We start from the raw sequence: 22483 nt of genomic DNA on the forward strand, positions 1-22483 counted from the left end.
CAGAACACACACATAGTTGGGACTCTAGCTCTCCCCAACCTCCCCCTCAGCCAAGAACAGGCCGTGAGACCAAGGGAAAATGATCTGCTCATGGTCTCAGACCAGTTATTGGCAAAGGCAGGCCCAGAACCCAGCCTCCCGTCTTGTATCCCTCCCCTCTTTAGTTTTATGCAAGGAGGCAGTGTGGCAGAGTAGAAAAAACAAAACCTACAACTCAAACAATCCCTGGTCTGATGATCACATGAGAAGAGAAGAAGGGATCCAATGAAAAAGAATGAAATGACAAAGCATTTTGAAAAGTCACTGTTACCTATCAGCCCCATGGCTTCAAAGAGTCTAAATCCTCCACCCACACAAGTAGTGCCTTAGGCCCCTGAGGGGTTAGCTCAGCTAAAGGGCCAGCTGCTTATTCACTAGCCTAAATGAATCAGGCTGGCAATGCTCCTTCAGGGGACAGATGGGGCAGGGAAAGGGGCTTTGTGTGGCCTTTGATCCTTCCCTTAAGCAGCCCCACTCCAGTACCTATCCTGGGCCCAGGCAACATTTCCCTAGATATAGGTTCAAGGGTCCTCTAGGAGTCCCAAAGTAGCTACCAGCAGCCCTAGAAAAGTGAAGTTGGCTATACACAGTGATTTACACAGCAACCTGCTGCCTAGCTTCCTGTTTCCATGCCAGTCCTCAGGGGTGATGAAGAGACTCAGCTGCAAGCTGACCTTGGTTACAACACTCAAGAGTCACGTCTGCTTGGATCTGAGCCTGCTGTTGAGCAAAGCCAGAAGAGCTCGCTCACTGGCCAGGTGATTCAGCTTAGAAGAGCCCTAATCTGAGAGGCAGAGAGGCTCAGATGGTGCCTGGTACCTGATAATGACCAAGAGCTTAGAAGAGAGAAGCCCCAGTGGCGTTCCATTTTGGAGGCAGGTCCCCTTCCTCAAAAAGAGATCCTGAGCTGTCTTTCCTGTCAATCTTGTGCTGGGGAGCGACAGGGTGGAACTGCAGCCTCAGGGGAAGGTTATGGTTCTATCCCTTGCATAAAGGCTGGAGGGAGGCTTAGGTTAGGGTGGGTGAGCAGAGAACAATTTCACAGACTAAAAAGGCAAGAGGAACCTTTCCCCGCTTACCCTGGGATCCATAAACGTCTTAGATAGCGCTCTCAAGGTCAGGACTACCTCTCTAGAGAACTCATCTTGCCAGCACTATGCCATCCCACAAGTACGCATGTACCCAGTGCAGCGCCTGCACACATATTTAATCACAGTTCTGGAAAGACCAATTAAGGCCTCTGTATCAGCTACTGTGTGTGCCAAAGGCCCCCTGGCCCTTCCTGGTTGTCCCCAGACACATACCAAGTAATACTTCTTGCTTTTGGGTGTGTACTCGGGGTCCCATTCCTCCTCACGGTTTCTCTTTTGAAAATCGTTGTTGCTGCTGCTGCTGTTGTTACCAGAGTAGTTGCCTCTGCCCCAGCCTCTTCCTCTGGCTCGAAATTGCTGTGGCAATAAACAGGGGAAAGGAACAAAGGGACCATGTAAGGAATGGAGAAAAACAATTCCTTGCCTTCTATTCAAACACTTTTCTGGCACAAAACAGACAACTGTCCTCCAGTCAATATGCTGGTCAACTGGTTTCTAGTCATTCCCTTTCCATTCATCTCAAGTCTACAGCCTAGACAGAGGACAAAATGGCATAAGGGCCTCCCTACACACAACAGGAGTCAAGACAAGTGAGGAAGTTCGGAAGAGAAGTCCTAAGAGACTTTCTGGCTAAGTGATTATGAACAGGAAAAAAACAAACAAAAACACTAAAAATGGAAAGCTTGGGGATTGGGAAACCACAGATTCTAGGGTCTTTAGACTGAATTACTTGTATCAAGGGCAACAAAATTAGTATTCTGATAAGAACATAATTAGAATTGGTGGGAATAAGGGCTTAGAGAAAGGGAGAGCGGGCAGGGTCTTACAAAGGTCCCTCGAGCTCTGCCTCCTCTGTCACTTGGACCCACAAAGTCTTTGGTCCCCAGTCTTGATTTGTCAAAGCCCGTGGTACTCTCCTCTCTCTCCTCTGTCTCTTCAGTGTACTCTTCCGCTTTGTAGGAGTGGGATGACTGGGAGGAAGAGGATGATGACCTGGACCGGTCTCGTGCTCTCCGGTGCTTCCTTTGAAAATAGAAAAGGCAGGGAGATCAGTAAGCCTCTAGGGTACAGCCTTTGGCTGGGGGCTCATGGATAAGCAGCACAGGGCAATCAGGAGTGTGTCTGTGATGAAAACACTGAAGGCTAGTAACCTGAAAAACAAACTCACCCCCAACATACACACCCAGGGAACCTGGGGAGCTTCCTCCCAATTCTGTCAGTCATGCTGAGTGACATATCTATGTCCGAGCCTGTGATGAACATGGGACATACACAGAAGGAGCAACAAAACATAGTCTGTGGCCTCTGGCAGCTCAGTCTAATACATGTGCACGAATCAGAAAGGCAGAAGGAAACTAACACTGTGTTGAAAGTCACGGAGTATCTGGTACCAGGACAGGCTTTATATGTTACCATCTGTTTCGGCTTTACATTAGTTCTATTTCTCATAAGAAGAACACTGCCTGTCTTGGGACAGTGCTTTAAAGACTGAAAAAACAATGTGCTTAATTAAAAACTCTACACTGACACAGCAGGCATATAGTAAATGGCAATTATGATCATTCTGTATTATTTCCCTCATTTTATAGATAGGAAGTTCAGGTGACAGAGCTGAGTAGGCCTGGATTCAAACCTGGCTCCGACTAATTATACCACTACTCCACAAACCACCTCCCCACTTTCCAGTGAGCTCAAACAGCTTTTGTCATTAAGCACAGGATTTGTCGAAACTCTTCTCAAGAGTTATTTCCCATCCTTCCCTTCATCTGGGGGAAATTACAGACTGGGGTAAATCAGACTCATATGACGAGTCACGGTCTGTGTACTAGAGGTCGGGGCCAGTCCGCCATGTGGTGCTGGAGAAGGGCACCAACCACATCTAAGGTGGCAGAAAGGCTGGCTCCCAGGAGTAGAGGAGGACTTACAGGGAGAAGCCAGCCTGTGTCAGTAACCGATCACTGCTCTCCTCCACTACGGAGGAAAGTACCTTGCAACCCCCCAGCCCACCCCCAAACATTCGAGAAGATCAAAGACTTACATGTTTGAATCCTACTGGTGCCTTCTAGCATTTACTCTTAAAAAGGAGGAAATCTAAGTTATTGTCACAGGATTCTTATAACTCAAATGTTTGACTCCTAGAAATCAGTGTCATTTCAAGAGGTTTTCAAACCTAAGACTCCAGAAAGCCCCATATTTGAGTCCCAACACTGCCTTTTATTAGTTGTGTGATCTTGGGTGAGCCACTCTTCAGTCATATGAGAAAAAGTTCTTCTAAACTGAAGTGTGATATACAATGAAAAGTGACATAACTATCATTTTTCTTCTTGCCCCAGTCACAAAATACTACGGTTGCAAGAGACTTGGTCAAGGTTACACAACAAGTCAGAGGTAGAGGCATGTGTCCCAGGGAAAGAAATGAGGATCAGTCATCCAAGTCCAACCCTGAAATGCTTGAGGGGTTCTGCTCCCTTTCCACCAGTGACAGTGTTGAAGGCTACTATACCCCCACCTCCATTCCCTGGTGAGGATTATCAGATTTTTATCTGTGGGCAGCCCTGAAAGCTGCTAAGGCTCATAATGTGTAAGTAACTGAGTGGAAGAGTAGACAAAGTGGAACAGAAGATCTGAGTTTTGATGTCAGTTGTTACTGTGTGATCTTAGACAAATCGTTCTGAGCTTACTTCTTTATCTTTCAAATGCGCAAAACAGGTAGCTACTAACTATCCAACTTATCTCAAAGGACTGTTATCAGAAAATGGATATGAAAGTGCTTGCTAGATAAAGTTCAAAAACACAGAAGTGGTGTAGCTTCTTACAGGAAGGTGTGGGGTTTCAATTGTGCTACCTTTAATGAGACATGATTGAAAAGTCATGGAACATTCAAAAATGTAAATAGAGATAAGACCTTGGCATAAATACTGCCTTATGAAGTTCAACAATGCTACCTTTGTTTAAAGAATATTTGTAACACCTCTCTTGGAAGTGTCTGTGAAACCAGTTTAAAAGGCAATCAATAATCTTGTCCTATCTAGTTCCACCCTGTTTCTCTGACCAAACAGTATTATTACCTGACAACAACTTTGAGCCATTTCTAAAATATAACCTTCCCAAGAAGATTTGTGATGAGAAAGGACATGTCAAAGAACATGGCCAAAACAAATGCAAAAGGAATTCCCCTATGATTTTCCACACTGTCCCTAGAGCCAAATTAACTGCCCATCTCCCAGGAGGCCTCCTTTAGACAAGGATCATGCCTACTTTCATGCTAAAGTTCTATTTTCAATCTAGGGACCTTAACTGACAGTTAAAAAAAAGACACTGTACAAGTGGCCATCGTTCCTAACCCCAAGTTCTCTGGCTTGGAGGGTCTGCCATATAGCCTAATGGTGGGCAGACAAAGAAATCCACTCAGGAGTCTGAATGAGGTGACAGACAGGGGCTTACGTACTTCTGCTTCTTTGATCCTTTATGAGTTTTCTCTGTTTTCTCAGCTGATCTTTCCCTCGAGTGGCTTGAGTCTCGGGAATCCACTGACTCTCTTGATTTACCTCGTTTAAGATCTCTCTCTTTATGTTTTTTACGACGTTCGATATCAAGGCGGAGATCAACAGGATCATCTTTGTATTTTCCCTCAGCCTGCCAAAAGAGAAATCAAAATTTAGGTTTTGGGGATTCAGGGCTACCAACTCAACCACCCCACGAACTGTGGCTTCTACTCCACTGGAGTGGTGCAGAGGAAGCACTGGGAATGTGAGGCACCTCGCCCAAGCTCAGGAGGGATACAGGATGGTCCACAGAAGTCGCTTCATGAGAATCCTACAGAGCCCAAACCAGTTCTCTAAAATAATGATGAAGACCTTCTGCATATGCTACACACACGTACACGCACCTCACTTCGCTGTTTCCCTCTGTGGCCCAGTAAAGACGGGCTAGCCGACAAGTTGAGAAGGCCAAAATCAACTCTGGAAGGTGTTGGTTAGGCTGGCTCAGGCTTAGTCACCACGAAGAATGGAAATGCTGTTATCTTCCCCTACCTACACTGTGGCAGCTGCCCTGGGCCTATCCTCTACTTGGAATTCTCTCTCAGTATTGAGTCCAATGACAGACAATGGGAGACTCAATCAGCCTTCCAAAATGTTTAATTGTATTAAATTTCTCTAGAAAAGGCATATCAAAAAGCATAATGAATTCATAATGTGGCAATACCAAGTCAAAGTTTATTTAAAAAAAAAGGAAGGGAGGGAGGGAGGAAGGAAGGAAGAAAAGAGAAAAAGAAAACCTTTTTTTGCTAACTTTCTAGGAAGTGTAACCTATCAGGGTATGTATGTTGCAGATACAGCATGAGCCCAGCAACAACAGCGGCCTTCTACCCCAAACTATCATGCCAAGGGCTTTCGACAGCTCTTTAGAATCTCAGTGAGCAGAGGTGCAATGTGGTTTCAGGCACATTATACACTTAAGATTTGTCTCATGGAAGTAAAACCTCCTTAGGGACTTCCCTGGAGGTCCAGTGGTTAAGACTCCATGCTTTCACTGCTGAGGGCCCAGGTTCAATCCCTGGGTCCAGGAACTAAGACCCCCAAGCTGCACAGTGCAGCCAAAAACAAAAAAACACAACAAAAAACTCCCTAAAAAGAGGAAGCGATGAGTAGTTCACTTAGCATTAACGTTTTACTTATACAAACAATTAAGCTTTTTGTTGAAATAATTTAATTAACAGGAGTGGTAGGTAGTAAGTTGGTTTATTTTATCACATGGTTTTCTTTTGACAGAGGGAATGGGGCCTCTGTACCCTCCAAAGACAAAAAAAGAGAGAAGAAAAACGCAGCTGCAGCTCCCTTAGGCAGTGCCCACAGCACCTCTACTGAGTAGGCTATGTGGGGCAGAGAGGACGGAATCTCTTCTGATGTTTCAAAACCTTGCATTTCACATGGTTAGTGCCAAGCCGGTGGGTACTTGGAGAAAAAGAAAAGGGGGATGGGAGAGAAGAGAGATTGTACAAGAGTGCCTCTCATTACATTCAACCAATAAGACAAATTTACTTGGAAAACTTAAAAATTACTATTTTTAGAAAAGGTTTCAGCAGCATCGGAAGAGCCATCTCTAATTTTAAATTACAACTCTATATGGGAATGGTGGTCAAGAAATACTAAGATTTTTAAGAACCCAAATCTAGTACCTCATAGTAAAAGACTGCACACAAGCTTTAACCTCTTAATAACAGTGTTTACGTGCACATCATTACAAATGTAGCTGGGCTATCAAAGCAATGTTTAGCTTTAAAGTAACAGTAATCGACAGATGATAGATATGGTACAATGTTAGAAAAAAATCTGGACTAGCTGCTTAAAACAGTCTACTAAGTTAAGATATGAATATTTCACTCTTCTCTGACATGCATGTCTTTTTGAAATCATGGTTGGAAATAGTGCATGTATATAGTTGATTTGATAATACTTACAAGCAGAAAAATATCACAAAAAGTTTCTTCTCTCATCATGGGCACTTGTTCCAAAACTCCTCTCTTTTTTTTCTCAAGCTCACCTCAATAGACTTTGGGGTCATTTACCATATTCTAACCACTTCACAAAGGTTGTTGATACATTTAATAAAAATTAACCCTTTGTAGTTCATTTTTAGAATTATGCCCATCCTTAAAAGAAAAACACAAACTTAAGTAGAGAGTAATTTAAACAAACACATTTCTGTCAAGTTCATGCCCAACGCACTCATTTTGTTGGAATTACTGATCAAAGCAACAGTTCACCTTGTAGCCAGGTTCCCGGGGACTTTTCATTTCGTCATGAGCCAAACCATGTTTTCTGAATGTACTGGGGGAAATGTCTATCCTCCTAAAATTGAAAACACAAAAATTGTTTAACATTCCATAGTGTGAATATAGCACCTCAGTTCGTAAGGAGAGTGGTGCAAATCATAGGCATTCCTTTTTATTACACTTATGTTGTTTGCTTATATACTTACACTCTCCCATAGATGTCCATGCGCGAGTATGCATACACAACACATATACACACACTCTCTCTCTCTCTCTCAACTTTCCAAACTCAAACAGAAAAAACATCTTATTCCACCCAGTACCATTACAGCCAGGAAAACAGACTCACCTACAGCCGTGCCTATAATTTCAAATTCACATCAAGATTATCTATGCCCTGCTAACTTCAAAAAGCAGTTTTCATCTTGGAAATTAAAATATAATGGTCCTTGGGATTTCCCTGGTGGTGCAGTGGATAAGAATCAACCTGCCAACGCAGGGGACACAGGTTCAATCCCTGGTCCGGGAAGATCCCACATACCATGAAGCAACTAAGCCCATGCACCACAACTACTGAGCCTGCACTCTAGAGGCCATGAGCCACAACGACTGAAGCCCGCGTGCTTAGAGCCCATGAGCTACAACTACTGAAGCCCGCATGCTTAGAGCCCGTCTTCCGCAACAGGAGAAACCACTGCTCAAGGAGAAGCCTGTGCACTAAGAGTAGCCCCTGCTCGCCACAAGTAGAGAAAGCCCGCCACATAGCAATGAAGACCCAACGCAGCCAAAAAAATAAAATTTAATATTTTTAAAAATACAATAAAAATAAATAAAATAAAATATAATGGCCCATTATTCACCAATAGGATGAGGTCCAAGTGAGAAACAACTGCCTGGCATGACATAAATCCCCAAAGACCCTAAATCCAAGACTGTTGTGCAAACATGGTCCTCCTACCTCCTGCAAAGGTTCAAGAGCTGACTATTATATAATTAAAGACCAACTTTGTTTCTAGACAAAGTCCCTATTTGCTGAATGAATAGTCTCCAACAACCGAATGTTTAAACCTCTGGGCTTTTAAACCCTTTGACATAATCCTATAAGCACTCCCACCTCCAGCCCCCACCTGCTGCAAATTCTTCCAAAGGAAGGACTAATATATGAAATACATGGGTTGCTTAAAGAAACAACATCTAGGGCTTCCCTGGTGGCGCAGTGGTTCAGAGTCCGCCTGCCAATGCAGGGGACACAGGTTCGTGCCCCAGTCCGGGAGGATCCCACACGCCGCGGAGTAGCTGGGCCCATGAGGCATGGCCACTGAGCCTGTGCTCCGCATCAGGAGAGGCCACAGCAGTGAGAGCCCTGCGTAGCGCAAAAAAAAAAAAGAAACAACATCTACTCTATATAAAGAAAGCCCACAGTGATCTTGGGTTACTGTTTGCCAGCTCCCAAGAATACAAAGGTTCACTTATACCAAAAGGGCTGTTTTCCTCCAGCCCAAAGTGAGAAACTTATAGTCATCAAAGCATACCCTTTCCACTACAAACAACCACTATCCTAGAGCCTGGAGGGCACTACCTTAAATTCTGCTGATAATGTAACTAACAAATTGCAAAAACAAGACGAGTTTATTATCTGATGAGCAGACTTTTATGACCACCTCTACTGTAAGGCTGAGGTCCTCACCTGTGAATCTCTGGGCTTTTCTTGTTTTTAGCTGCCTCCTGCTCGGTTCCTCTCTTTAGGTATTTAGTAAAGCGTTCATGCAATGTCATTCCCGAGGACCCAAAGTGATGCTCTGTGGGGAATCAAAGAAAAACATATCAGGCTATCAAAGGCACACCCAACATTCAACTCGTGTGCATGGACCTACAACCACAGAGATGTGACTAAAGTAGTCAAGTCCATATAAAAAACATTAGGAAGAAGAAGGAAAAAATGGCTGGTTCAGACAAAATCCAATGTCTGATTTCCACTGTAGGACATGGATACAAAGAGAGAAACTAGAGCTTACTATCCTTTGATTCAGAGCACCAGCTCCTGCTTGAGTTCCAATTTCAGATGGAACCTATAACTGGCCCAAACCCAGATTCTACATGACACTCCCCAGCCTGTCCACCTCCATTTGCCCAGGAGATGGCAAAATAATGTGGGGAAGATATCCATCCCCCAAGATCTTCAAGAAGCCTCTAGAGGATTCTAGCTACTAGACAGGAAAAGACAGAGGGGCTGAGAAAGCCACCTTCATACCTCCTTTTCAAGCAATTTAAACCTTCACATGAAGGATTTTACTTATTCTCAAGATCACAGGTTACCACTAGCATTTCATAATGTTCATCTCTGTAATTAAAAAATGGAAACTTCTCCCTGGAAGAAATTTCCTTCAAGCTAGCCCGTAGCTTCAAAGGCCCCTATCAATGAGATAAAGATCCCTGATAGACTCCCCCATTCCCCCACTCATCCTTCTGCTTGTTAGAGAGGAAGCTAAGCACGTGGAAAGGGACCCTGAGCAGGCTGGGGTCTGGACTCACCTTTAACATGGTGAACGATGGTCACTATATGCTGGGCAAACAGTTCTGAAGGGCTCCGCTGAGACTGAGCTGACTGTATGTGCTGGAAAATGGATCGAAATTCCTGTTCCTTTTTGTTGCTATGAACTAGATCCCGACAAAGCTTTCGTTCCTGAGCCAATAAGCCACTGGGTCTGAAAAAGAAACACAGGGAGGCCCAATGTAACAAGATACACAGAAAGTCAGAACGTTTAAATCCTAAAAATGAAGAGCGTGCTTTAAAAGAGTTAAATTTATCTGTAAAGTTCCTTTTTTAATTCCTACCAAGGTAAAAAGTAACTTCAATGCACCATAACTATGGGAAAAGGCATCTAAGATCTCTCTCTTCCCTTTTCCCCGTTGGAATTTAATAGGAACAAATGGGTAGGATGAAGCATTAAACCTCAGTGATTCTGTTCTGGGGGTCTCTGCTGGTTTTAACAGATGACAAACAGGAAGGTGTTTTTAAAGACCAACTAGTTTGGCCATCCAGGGCCACTCAGTGAAGTGACACAATGCAGCAAGAGTGGGATGTGGCAACAATGCTGTTCAGGAGACTTCCAACTGGCTTTGCAGTTTTTACACCAGGTAAAAAGCAGCCTGGGCTTCATCACTCTTTCCTTAAGTTCTCCTGCCCCCAGCCCCAACTTTAAAACTGTTACATTATTTCATGAAGACCTGTAAAAATAGATATTGTGACTTAGCTAAGAATGGAAAAATGGACCCTGCATGGTTCCACAGGCAAAAGACATCTCAAGCACATTTAGGAAGGCAACAGGACGGGGGTGGAATGGGGCCGGCAGGGGAGCTTACAATGTGATGAATAGAGTGCAAGAGAGAAGCAGAGGGGACCCAGCATCAAAAAAGCCAGTCACTATAGTGTAAAAAGACGCTTCACCACTGCTATGATACTGCCCCCAACATATAACTGCTCAGTGATGCACACTTCTCCACTGAAAACAGAGACACAAGGGTATACACACTGAAAATGAGACAGCGGGGAAATACATGAGGGGCCTGTCCTCGTTCCAGAATGACCTCAGAGAGAGAGGTTAGGCTACTAAAACCCTGAGGGTCAAGATGGACTACAGCTCACCTGGCAAGGTCCTCATCAAAAGAGTCCATCCGGACATTGACCTGGGCCTCTCGAGTAATGGAAAAGGAAGACTTCCCCGTGGAAAAGTCTCCTTTGGCTCCTAGCTTCTCTCGGCTCTCAGAGGTCTTTCTCGGGGGAGGTGATGAGCTTTTCTCCTGGACTGCTTTGTAAGCAGTCACTCGGAAATTTTTTTCAGGCACAAATCCCCTGTGCCCACTTTCGGTTCTCTTGGGTCCTCCCCGATCCTCCTTTTTGGATCTCTCTGAGAAAGACTCTTCCTCCAACTCCTCCGTTTTTCTTTGCTTTTCCTTCCCTGGCGGTGCGTACATCAGGCCCTCCCATTTGCCTGACTTTTCCTCCTCCTGGTTTTTGTTTGCACCTGCTACAACTTTCGACATGAATTTGGGTTCATCATCAAACTCAGATTCCTTCCTTCCTTTACCCTTGTCTTTATCTTGATCATCCATCTCCTCCTTGTGGAAGTCAGCCATCTTCTTCTCAAAGTCATCTCGGAGCTTATACCTTTTAGGAGACTGGCTACCCCGGAAAGGCTTCTCAGTATCAGTTTTGGGAGCAAATGGATCAGATTTCATTTTTGTATCACCCAAGCCCGCATCAGAGAAGCTCCCTTTCTCTTTCATTTTCTCTTTATCAGTATTTGTTTGTTTCTGTTCCTTATCCTTTCCATTCTCTGTCTTCTGCTCATCTAGATACCTAGTTATGAAAACACAAGGGAGACACACACAAGAGGCTTCTTAAGCAACTTGATCTAAAATAAACTAGCACCATGTGCGTACGGTGTTAGGATTCTGCTTCTCTAATAAGCATGTCTTGTGGATTCCAGTGTTATGAAAGGAGTCTTGGTTACCTTCTATTAATTTCTAAAAAACTGCTCTTCACAGATCTATGAACTTGGCATTTAAGAGAAAACTATATGGTCTATGGAGTTGTGTATTAGAAAAACAAACAAAAACAAAATAGCAAAGGCAATTTTTAGGATACTGAAAAACAAAAACCTACTTACCTGTAAGTGGTCTAGGAAAAAAAAAACTTAAGGTCTTATCCAACCTTCACTCAGTCACTTAAAATCTGCTTTCAGCAAAGTTAACATAGAATGTTCAACCTTGGACTGTTTTGCTTTTATACAACTCACATTTGGAAATACAAGTCTCAAAAGAGACTTCAAATTTGCTTCAAGTCACCTAGAAGATCTAAGTATGAAATATACTGCAAACACAAATAAAAACAGAATACATGTTAATTGGGGGAGGGGGCAAAAATCATCCTACTCATTCTTATGGAAAAGCAGAGCTCATGCCCAAGTGTTCTAATGAGATTCATAGTCCTGGCAAGGAACAAAACTTGTATTTCAAAGCAGACTTACTGAAAGCTGCAAAGTACAGATTCTGAACGTCTCATTTGTACCATGAATGGAAAAAGTCTGATCATGTTATAGTTGCATTAATATGACAAAAAAGAACCAAAGGACAGCAGGGCAGCAAAGAATATGCTAATAAAAGGAAAAGGTGGGGGCAGGAGGGGAACCACCTGCTCTGTAAAGCCCTCTTAACAACCTGGTCCCAGTACAAATTCCCTGTTATGTCTTTGCCACCCCAATCCATCCAACCACATAAAAAAGATTCAAGTTCCAACTCAGTGTGTCCCCCAGGGTAGAAAGACAGAGACACTGTTATGTCCTCTCCTAACACACAGCCTGGTTGGCTTCTACTGGGACATACACCCACTTTGTGATTTTAAAACAAGGTCTTCCTGGACTAAGCCTTGGACTTTCCCATTCTGCCCAGTCTCCTCAATTGGAGGGTGTGAGGGTGCAGCTCTCCACCATGATGGACTGATGCAGATCGATCACAGGAGATGGTAGGTCCTAGAGGGTCTAACAGCTCCAACAGCCATTCATTTTGGTGAAGACCACATTTTTTGATGGCTGACCCACAAATCTCTACTGTTCTCTGGCTTATACTGGTAGAATCCAAGGTAAACTTTAAATGTGAAAACATCATTGCAGAGTAGTCTAAAGAAACTTTATGCTGCAATACAAATTCAGGAAGGTAGGAAAACTAGAGTTAAGCTAAAGGTTTCCTGGGGTGATGCTTTAAAGTTTGCTAAATGAAAAGTTGAGGAAACGGGATTACCTTATTACCATTAATCAGAGCTCTACAGATCACATTACAACTAAACTGCCGGCTGGTGAGATAAAAACAACCAGACAGGGGAAACAAGATACTTGCCTCTTTGTATAGGCTGCTCCGCCTGGAGCAGCAGCCTCCTCTTTCTGAGATGAGCCATATGTGGAGCCAGTTGCTGGTGGACTCTTACCCATGGGGCTCTTTTTGGATGGACTCAAGGACCCCGAGCCATGGTCAAACTGACCTTGGTGTGCCCCAGCCTGGTACCCAGCACCACTCTGCAGAGCTGAGCCCATCTGGGATGTGCTGGAAAGCGGAGGGCTAGGTTTGGGCACAGGGCTAGGACGAGGTGACCGCCTCCTCACCACCACAGACTGGAGGGGGCTTTTGAGAGCCGGGCTTCGCTCCCGAGGACTCAGCTCAGACACGGCTGAGGCCCGTGACGCAGAACCAGCACTGTATGTGGTGGCATCTGGCCATGGCTTTGAGCTCTCAGACGCTTTTGTGTCTTGAGAGGTGCCTCCAGAGAACGGCTGCTCCTTGGCCTCATCTCCCTGGTTATCCCCGGCAGCCTGAGACGGCCGGCTATCCTTGGAAGAAGACTTTTTCTCCTTTGCAGACTTGCGCTTAGAAGATTCAACTCGGCTGTGGTTGGAGGAAGAACGAGAGGATGAGGAACGCCTTGACCTGTCAGAGGAAGACTTATCGGAGTTTCTAGAATGGCTCCTGGACCTTGGTGAAGGGGACCTTCTCTTTGGGGACCGGGATCGGGAACGGCCCCGACGAGGACTGTATGCCTGCCGGTAATTCTGCCAATTTGAGCGGTAGTTTCCATAGCCTCCTCGGTTATACTGGCCCCATGGATAAAAGCCTCTGTTGCGCCCACGGAAATAATAGGGCCTTCTATAGCCTCTGTTGTGACCTCGGAAATCCCGATTCTGATATACTCTTGGGTGATTTCTCTCTCTGTTATGAGCTGGAGAATATGATCTGGAACGAGACCTAGAACTGAAAGAGGGGCAGGGGAGGGAAGAAATGTTTGAATTTTTGACACAAGCATTTTTACTCAAGAAAAACCTGCCAACAAAGAGGTAAATCCCTCTTCTTATGCATCATTTAACTTCAGTGTTTTCAAACGAAAGGTACAAACTTAAATAATTAATTCTACTCTTATGGCCACATTAAGTACAAAAATAAAGAAGCACTTTAACAAATGAGACACTGAGATGCTTCATTAATACTGTAGCACATTCTAAATGGAGATGTATTTCTATAGTGACTGAGAGAATATAAAAATGTTTCTAATGTGGTAAACTAAACAAACACCATTTTAATATAGTATACTACTTGCTAAGAGTTTCAGAGGCACAGAGGATTGTACAGGTAGGTCCCTGGGTCATTGGAAGTGATCCCTGCATGCTGTGGTACCCAGACAGGTAACTATTCAGATCCTCTGGTCCCACACTGCTTACTCCCCATCCTATCCACCTCTCTCTGTCTGTGCAGGGCTAAATTCTTAGCTTCCACTAAGACTTGGGGTTGTATAAAAAAAAGTTACAACAGGTCTAAACCAAAGAATGCTTAAACAGGGACTTAGAGAACTCATCTGTTCAAAGCTTAAAAGAATTTTAACTGAAATGAGATCAGCAGCAAAGCATACAAATATTGTTGTTTTTTTTAAAACTGGGAATCTGGAAATGGTCTCATTATCTAGAAGGTCAAGTTTCTGTGGCTGAACTACAAGGTCTTACCCAGGTGCCACAAGAGGGCACCATCTGACCATAAGACATCAAAACACACAAGAGGGTAGCAAAGAGGAACTACAAAAACAGCCCCACACTTGCACATCTTTAAGGTCAACCTAAAGCCTAGTGGTGTTCTTCTTCATTTAACAATACAGAACTCTAATTTAGCAAAGGTACATTTCCAGACCGGTGGGGATTCAACAGTAACCTAACTCTGTAAAAATTACATGTTCACAAATGCCAGGCTTGTCAATGACAGGGAGCTGTTCCCATCAAAAAGCCAAAAACTGTATTTGTTGGTGTGGAAAATCCAGTGGCGTTCTTTGATACCACTTGTCATGTCAATTATGATATAGAGCGTTAATTAGTCACTACACCTAAGTAGTTAACTAGAAATATGTAAAATTACTAGAAAACTCCAAAAATATTTTCTTTACATATAGAATGAAAACCCTTCAGTTCATAAGCAGGACTTCTCATATCAGACCTAACTGGAAACAGATGCAAATGTGACAGGTTTTAACAACTAAACAGAATGTTATTTTTAGAAAGAAACTTACACTTAGAAGATAAAGTGGGATTGGCTTCCCACTACTTACTACCCAGGTTCTTTATCTACTCCAAGAACAAAAGGAACTAGTGAAGATGTAGCATAGTGATGGTTGTTAATGGTTGCTATTTAAGTACAATTTAAAAAAACAAACTTACCTTTCACACTTTTCATTCGAAAATAGAACAATGTAAGAAAGAAGGGAGAGGCAGATGCAGCTATGAAACTGAATATGACCCAATTTAATGGCTGTACTTGAGGGAGGTGATGCACCACCAGCACTAAGGAGGGTTTGATTCATGTTCCCATCCTCAGAGGCTACTGCTGCTTCTGTCACCAATTACTAGTGAGGGCCCTGCGGCATACTGCATCCAAACCCCGCAGTCACTGCACGGATGCAGGAATATGAGTCTCTGCAGATTGCAAATTAATTTATTTATGAGAAGTCATTTAAAAGGATACAACAGTCTGTGAAATACAAGGAAACAACCAATTTTCTCCAATTCTGTAGAACTCAGCAGTTAAGTTAATTTAAAGGTATGGTTTCTCAAACTCTCTGGACAGTATACTTTCCTTGTAGGAGAGGGAAAACAAAAGAAAAAAATCATGAAACAGATAAGCCAGAATTAAAAATTGAACATCCAGTGGCAAATTTATCTGTTTCTAAAAAGCAGAGACGTCAGACTAGAATCAAATATAAAAACTTGTTTTCTAGTGGAGATATTCCTCCAAAATAATCTTACAGGTATTAGGACAGCACATGGAGTGGCTCTAGACCTACCCCGGCACATATTGCCTGCATAAGGTATCTTTCCCTCATTTGCCAAGTTGATGACCATGCCAAATGATCTGTAGAATAAGGAGAAGCGATCTGTCCAGAGAGATCCGCCCAGAACTCTAGCTATCAAAATACTTCAGAGCTGGTAAACATTTTTCAATTTGGGTTATGTCAGTTCAATTTTCTCTCTCAGTTTTGGTTGTACAGCCTCTTCTTTTTGAACCAATTATTTAGTTTCCATTTACTAGATTAAGTTTTAAAGAACCAAATGAGCTGAAACTGAGATTTAAGCAAACCAGATCAAAAGACTCCGGGCGCAAGGTAGGAGTTTACTAAGAGTCTCTGCTCGGTCCTATGGCCTTGATAGCAAATTCCTGGGGTAGATATATTTAGTGGGCTTTCCCTCATTTTTGGGGGGTGGGGGTGGGGGTGGGGATGGGGGTGGGGTTTGAGAAGATAAAAGAGAATTTTACTTACATACAGACTCTGACACAATTGGGCAACAGAGAGACTCTATCTAGCACAGGCCTCAAACAAAGCTTGGTATAAAAATGTGTGCCCAAGAAACATGGGAGAGAAAAATAAGGTTAGGATTGGTTACCCTCGAGGTGTAATGTTATCTTAAAAAAAAAAAAAAGGGGGTTTTGAGTGAGAGACTCAAAGTTTATAACTTCCTGTTCTACACTATATGGAAGTCATTAACATTTATGCACACCTATTTTTTGTTCAATCTCTGCTCTGAAATTAATTTTCAGACAGGCTTCTCACAGATTCCGTTTAAGAATTAACTTATTCTTGGGCTTCCCTGGTGGTGCAGTGGTTAAGAATCCACCTGCCAATGCAGGGGACACGGGTTCCAGCCCTGGTCCAGGAAGATCCCACATGTCGTGGAGCAACGAAGCCTGTGCGCCACAACTACTGAGCCTGTGCTCTAGAGCCCGCGAACCACAACTACTGAACCCCGCATGCCTAGAGCCTGTGGTCCGCAACAGGAGAAGCCACCACAATGAGAAGCCCACACACCGAAACGAAGAGTAGCCCCTGCTCCCTGCAACTAGAGAAAGCCCGCACACAGCAACGAAGACCCAACACAGCCAAAAATAATAAATAAATAGAAATAAATAAATGTATTTAAAAAAAAGAATTAACTTATTCTTGTTGGGAGGGTGGGGGGGGAGCCTACCAACTATTTGTTTACAGACTCTTTTAGGAGTAGGACTATGGAAACCATCAATAAAGATTAATAACAACTATTCCTGAGTTTATTTTAAACTGCATGATTCATTTAAGAGAAGGGCTCTAGATACTCATCTAAAATAATGAGCAGGGGCGCCAAGTGGTAAAACTGAGAAATTGTCTCCTTGCCTACTGCAGCTCTGACAAGAAGAACGAAATTGTACAAAGATCCCCTTTTGGTATTTAAACATTTAGATACATCAATATTTCTCTAACACACATATAGAAACTTATATTTACTAACAGGTTCTTATCTACTCACAAAAGAAAGTTTTAAAGAATGAAAAACCGAACTCATAACACAACAAAAGACGAAAGATGCTGGAAGTTTGGCATTATACTCCAAGACAGCTGAAATAGGAAATAATCCAACTAAAGGTGTAGAAACTGACTAAATTAAAGAATACTGGCAATAAATTCAAAAGAATTATTTGCATATTTACTAAGGCAAAGTGATGTCTACAATAGTGATTTTTTTAGGCAGTTGCAAGATGTGTTTTACTAAATAGATGCAGCTTGTTAGTAGTTGGCGTATCAGGTATATATATACAAAGGACTCCTGATTAAGTTTTTTAAGGTTTAATTATTTTAGTGAGTTAAGGTTTCTTTTCCTTGCAATGTTGATCATACTATTAATCCTCTTAGCTATCCTGTCTTTGCTGATGATGCAAATAAACCTTGGTCCAAGCCTCCAAAAATACTTCAGTGAAAAATAATCAGGTGTAGAGATTTGAAGCAAGTAGCTTAAATAAAAATAAAACGCTCTTTCTTCCACAGTGGATGAAAAACAGTATGTGCTGACAGGAAAGAAAAGGAATTAGGCCAACAGCATGGCAATCGAAGATGATTTGGATTTGTAACATTTGAAGAGACCTGGAATATCTTACCGCCCAACACGCCACCTCAAGCCAACCCCGCACCTCCATTTGACACTCACAGAAAGGGTCTAACAAAAGATCTTCAGAGACCTATACTGACTGATCAATGATCATCTCATTATACAATCACACCCCCTTACCTCAGCCTGCGTTTCCTTGAACGAGAGACAGACCGACTTCTGGACCGAGACTTCGAAAACGAACGAGAACGAGATCTTGATGCAGATCTTGATCGAGAAGAGCGAGATCCAGACTTAGATTTGTTTGTTTTTGACATCTCTAAAGAGAAGGTCGCTTTTCAATTACACCTAATGTAAAAAAACAGAATCAAACAAATAAGTGAGCCCCTTTGCAAATGAGTGAGTCCCTTGAACTTCTATGGACACTTAGAAACAAACAAAAAAGATGAAATGACTGCTAAAACCAAACCAAACAAAGCATTCTTTGCCCTTTTACCAAGGGGGATTTCTAAGCGGTACAATTCCCAACGTACCAACCCACAGCAGCAAATGGAAAACCTGACCTGTAACTCTAACTGGGGGACACCATGAAACACAGACAAAAATGAGGAGAGCTATTGATAACCTGGGGCACATAGTCTTTTCTCAATAAGCAGACAAGTTTTGCAAACTAAGTTAACTGTTAATAAAAGTACTGAGATGACCTGAGACAGGTTTCCCAGTCCTCACAGAAGAAACTCTATGCAATGACATCTTGGTTATAGAGTTTGTGGCACATCTTACCATTTCCCTACTTCCTGGACCCTGAATCCATGAGGCATACCCTTAATATTTACTTCAAAGGAAAAGGTTTAAAGTGTGAGAGATTCTGTAATCTCCTTTACACCTAAAATTATGTATTACACCTATAATTATAATCATACATCTGCTCATTACATCTATAGTTATATCTTTCCATTTTGTATTTTTCTAACTTTTATCTTCTTTTTTATCAGTATTACCAAGTACCTATGTATATTATTTATCTTATCAAAGAATTAAAATCTGTTTATTTGTGCTCAAAAAAAAAAGTGTGACAGAATATTCTCAAATATTGTAATACCACAACAGGATGTACTACATCCTGTAAAATATAGGATTTTTTTTTTGGCTGCGTTGGGTCTTCTTTCCTGCGCACTGGCTTTCTCTAGTTGTGGCGAGCAGGGGCTACTCTTTGTTGCAGTGCGCGGGCTTCTCATTGCGGTGGCTTCTCCTGTTGCGGAGCACGGGCTCTAGGCGTGCGTGCTTCAGTACTTGTGGCTCGCGGGCTCTAGAGCGCAGGCTCAGTAGTTGTGGCGCACGGGCTTAGCAGCTCTGCGGCACGTGGGATCTTCCTGGACCAGGGCTCGAACCCACGTCCCCTTATTGGCAGGCAGATTGTTAACCACTGCGCCACCAGAGAAGTCCCAAAATACAGGATATTAATCCATAAACACAGGACTAAAGTAATGTATAAGGAGAAGAACCTCTACTTTCTTCTAGCCCATCACTAGCTTCAAGAGTCAATCTTCTTTCAGGGTCATTTTCCCATGAAAAAAACAAAACTGTTTTTTCCTTCAAAGATCAGAAAGCTAGTTAATACCTAAACCAGACCAGAACTCCAGGACTTATCCTATCACACCTCGCTGCCTCACTGCTTAACAAAAGATTCTTTTATGTAATGTTGTGCCTGGCTTGTGAAGGGAAAACAATAATCAATGAACATTTCACCCTCCCCTACCTCTCAGATTTTCTTGTTATTCAGATCCCAACTCAAAAGCGATCTCCCCAGAGGTTTGCCCTGGCCACCCAATCAAAAGCAGCCACGCAGTCATTCTCTAAGGTCTAGTCCAGTACCTTGTTTTCTTCTTCCCAGCACTAAATCCAGTACTTGAAACTTGTTTACTCTGTACTTGTTTACTTTGTTTTTCCTCCTCTACCCAAGTAGGATGTAAGCTCCCACCACCAGAAATCTCATCTTTCTTATTTACTGTTGTATCCTCAATGCCCAGAACAGCAAACACTTAAACAGTATTTTTATTAACTTATCCTCGAGGAGGGTATTATTACATCCCTTTTTACAGATGCGGATACTGAGACATAAAGAAGGTAAACTAACTTGCCCAAGGGCACGCTGCTTTAAGTGGCAGGGCTGGGATTTGAACCCAGGTGACCTGGCTCTAAACCAGTGCTCTTAACTACCATTATACAGCCTCGCCAGAGCAGTGTCTGGCACACAGAAGGCATGCAGAGACTTGTGGGATGAATAAATGAATTCAAGTCTCCACTCCTATTGAGTTTAGGATCTGGTAAAGAGGGCAAGACAGAGACAAACTGAAAGGTGGTATCTGTTTATAATTACTATATTCAAGTTTTAGACTTGAATTTTAAGAACTTTTGGAAAGGCAAAGAAATCCAAGAAGCTGCTATAGCTCCAGCTCGTAAGGAAATAACCATAATCTCAGAGACATAAATTTAGAAGACTGAGAAACTGCTAGGAAGCCAGAGACAAACAGTGATGCGTAAGAGATTGCTAAATGAGGATACCAAAGACCTACAGTCTAGATCCTGCCAAAAGGATCAAACTGTTACATGCTTTAGCAAGGTCAAAGATGTTTCAGTTTGGAACCGATTTTTGGAAGTAGTGTCATTATACAAAGCCAGGGTAGAGGAATAAGTTATTTGGAGATATGAGGTGGAGGTGTAAATAAGCAATTTACAGAAACTGAATATTGAAAATACATTGTTTTTCTGGTTGGCCTTCAGCATATTTGGGGATTCTCTAGGTTCATTCTTGCTAAATGGCTTTTTTCTGTTACAAGTCTAGGGGTATCTTTGCCTAGCAACTTCTCTGTCCAGTCTTCAATTTAGCTTAGGCTAGAAATAAATACCCTTTTAGATCAGTTACACAATGGGTGGACAATATCAGACTTTAAAAGAAACGGGGAGGGAATTCCCTGGCGGTCCCGTGGTTAGGAGTCCTCACTTTCACTCCTGGGGGCACAAGTTCAATCTCTGGTCGGGAAACTAAGATCCTGCAAGCCTGCGCTGCCCGGCAGGAAAAAGGGAAAAAAAAAAAAAGGAGAAGGGGGAACAAGTCAGTAGAAAAGGAAATACTCATTTCAACTCCAAGTCACTGGAAAATTAAGAACCTAATTTTCACGAAAAGGAAGAAAAGGTCGTCATCTAAATACAGATAGAGAGACTTCCCTGGTGGTCCAGTGGCTAAGACTCCGCACTCCCAATGCAGGAGGCCCGGGTTCAATCCCTGGTCAGGGAACTAGATCCCACATGCATGCCGCAACTAAGAGTTCGCATGCCACAACTAAGGAGTCTGCAAGCCACAACTAAGGAGCACATGTGCCACAACTAAGGAGCCCACTGGTAGCAACTAAGACCTGACACAACCAAATGAACAAATAGAAAGGCGGCAAAGTATTTTTTAAAAATACAGATAGTGGGCTTCCCTGGTGGTGCAGTGGTTGAGAGTCCGCCTGCCAATGCAGGGGACACGGGTTCGTGCCCTGGTCCGGGAAGATCCCACATGCCGCGAAGCGGCTAGGCCCGTGAGCCATGGCCGCTGAGCCTGAGCGTCCGGAGCCTGTGCTCCACAACGGGAGAGGCCCGCATACCGAAAAAAAAAAAAAATACAGCCAAATGTAACACTTCTACCTATATTACATTTACTAGAATTGACAAATGTACTCAAGAGTCACAATACTGTGACACACCCTCACTTCTAGAATTTCTTTAATGTGAACTGAAACTAATTTTAAAACATCACTATTCCCTGAGAGTTAAGAGGAATAACTTTGGATGATACAAAACCAGAGCTGGAAATAAATCAATGAATATCTTAACTCATTCAAGAGAACTCTAGAGAGTGGACAAACAATGGTAAATTAAAGTAGACTTGGTCTTTGCCTCCATGGAGCTTACAATCTAGAATTACAGATAGATCATAACCAAGCAAGCAAGCAAAAATGTAATTTCAAATTCTGGTAAGTACTAGGAAGAAGGCAAATAGCGCATAATGTTGGCAAATTTATGAAGTGTGGTAGTGAGTTATTTAGATAGGATGGTCCAGAGGTGGCATTTAAGCTGTCACCTGAAGACTATGAAACAGCAAGTCACACAAGAAAGGAAAAGGTCCAAAAGACCAAGAAGTGTCTTCTCCTGATATACATAAATAGATTTCATGTATATAAACATTTTATACAAACATTTTAGTGTAAGGTAGGGACAACCATAACTAAAGCTATCTGATTAAATTACCAAAATTCATTCAAAACAATTCACAGTTCTACTTTGAAGACCTTTAAAACTTCATTGTGTTTACACATAGCTTTTCCCATTTCTAACATTTCTTCCATGTCCATGCTCTAAAAATAGTATGGAAAGTACGACAAATATCACCTTGAAAATCAACTTAGCACGTTTTACATGTTACAAGTACTGAGTTGGCCAAAAAGTTCGTTCTGGTTTTTCTTTAAGAAGTTTGGTTTCTGTTCAGATTAAAATTTCCCCCAAAGGAAGTTTTGTTTCTTCAGCAGTACTTCAGCCTACTCTTCCTGGACATGCTGTTTCATTCAGAATAAAACAGCGATGTTCCTACACCA

At 42.6% G+C, this 22483-nt stretch overlaps 1 protein-coding gene across 1 annotated transcript in view; it reads right to left on the reverse strand.

Moving 5' to 3' along the window:
* THRAP3 (thyroid hormone receptor associated protein 3) overlaps positions 1-22483 on the reverse strand; it is a 77109-nt gene that overhangs the window by 2015 nt on the left and 52611 nt on the right. Inside the window, exons 3-11 of the mRNA XM_082654806.1 lie at positions 18027-18194; positions 12802-13707; positions 10553-11266; positions 9439-9611; positions 8594-8705; positions 6898-6982; positions 4579-4766; positions 1958-2153; positions 1344-1487 (exon numbers count right to left, since the gene is read on the reverse strand). Of these exons, the coding sequence (XP_082510932.1) occupies positions 1344-1487; positions 1958-2153; positions 4579-4766; positions 6898-6982; positions 8594-8705; positions 9439-9611; positions 10553-11266; positions 12802-13707; positions 18027-18163 (2655 nt within the window). The 5' untranslated portion in view covers positions 18164-18194. The remainder of the gene's footprint in view (positions 1-1343; positions 1488-1957; positions 2154-4578; positions 4767-6897; positions 6983-8593; positions 8706-9438; positions 9612-10552; positions 11267-12801; positions 13708-18026; positions 18195-22483) is intronic.

This window comes from Grampus griseus (assembly GCF_964374135.1).
Source record: "Grampus griseus genome assembly, chromosome: 1".
NCBI classification, from domain to species: domain Eukaryota; kingdom Metazoa; phylum Chordata; class Mammalia; order Artiodactyla; family Delphinidae; genus Grampus; species Grampus griseus.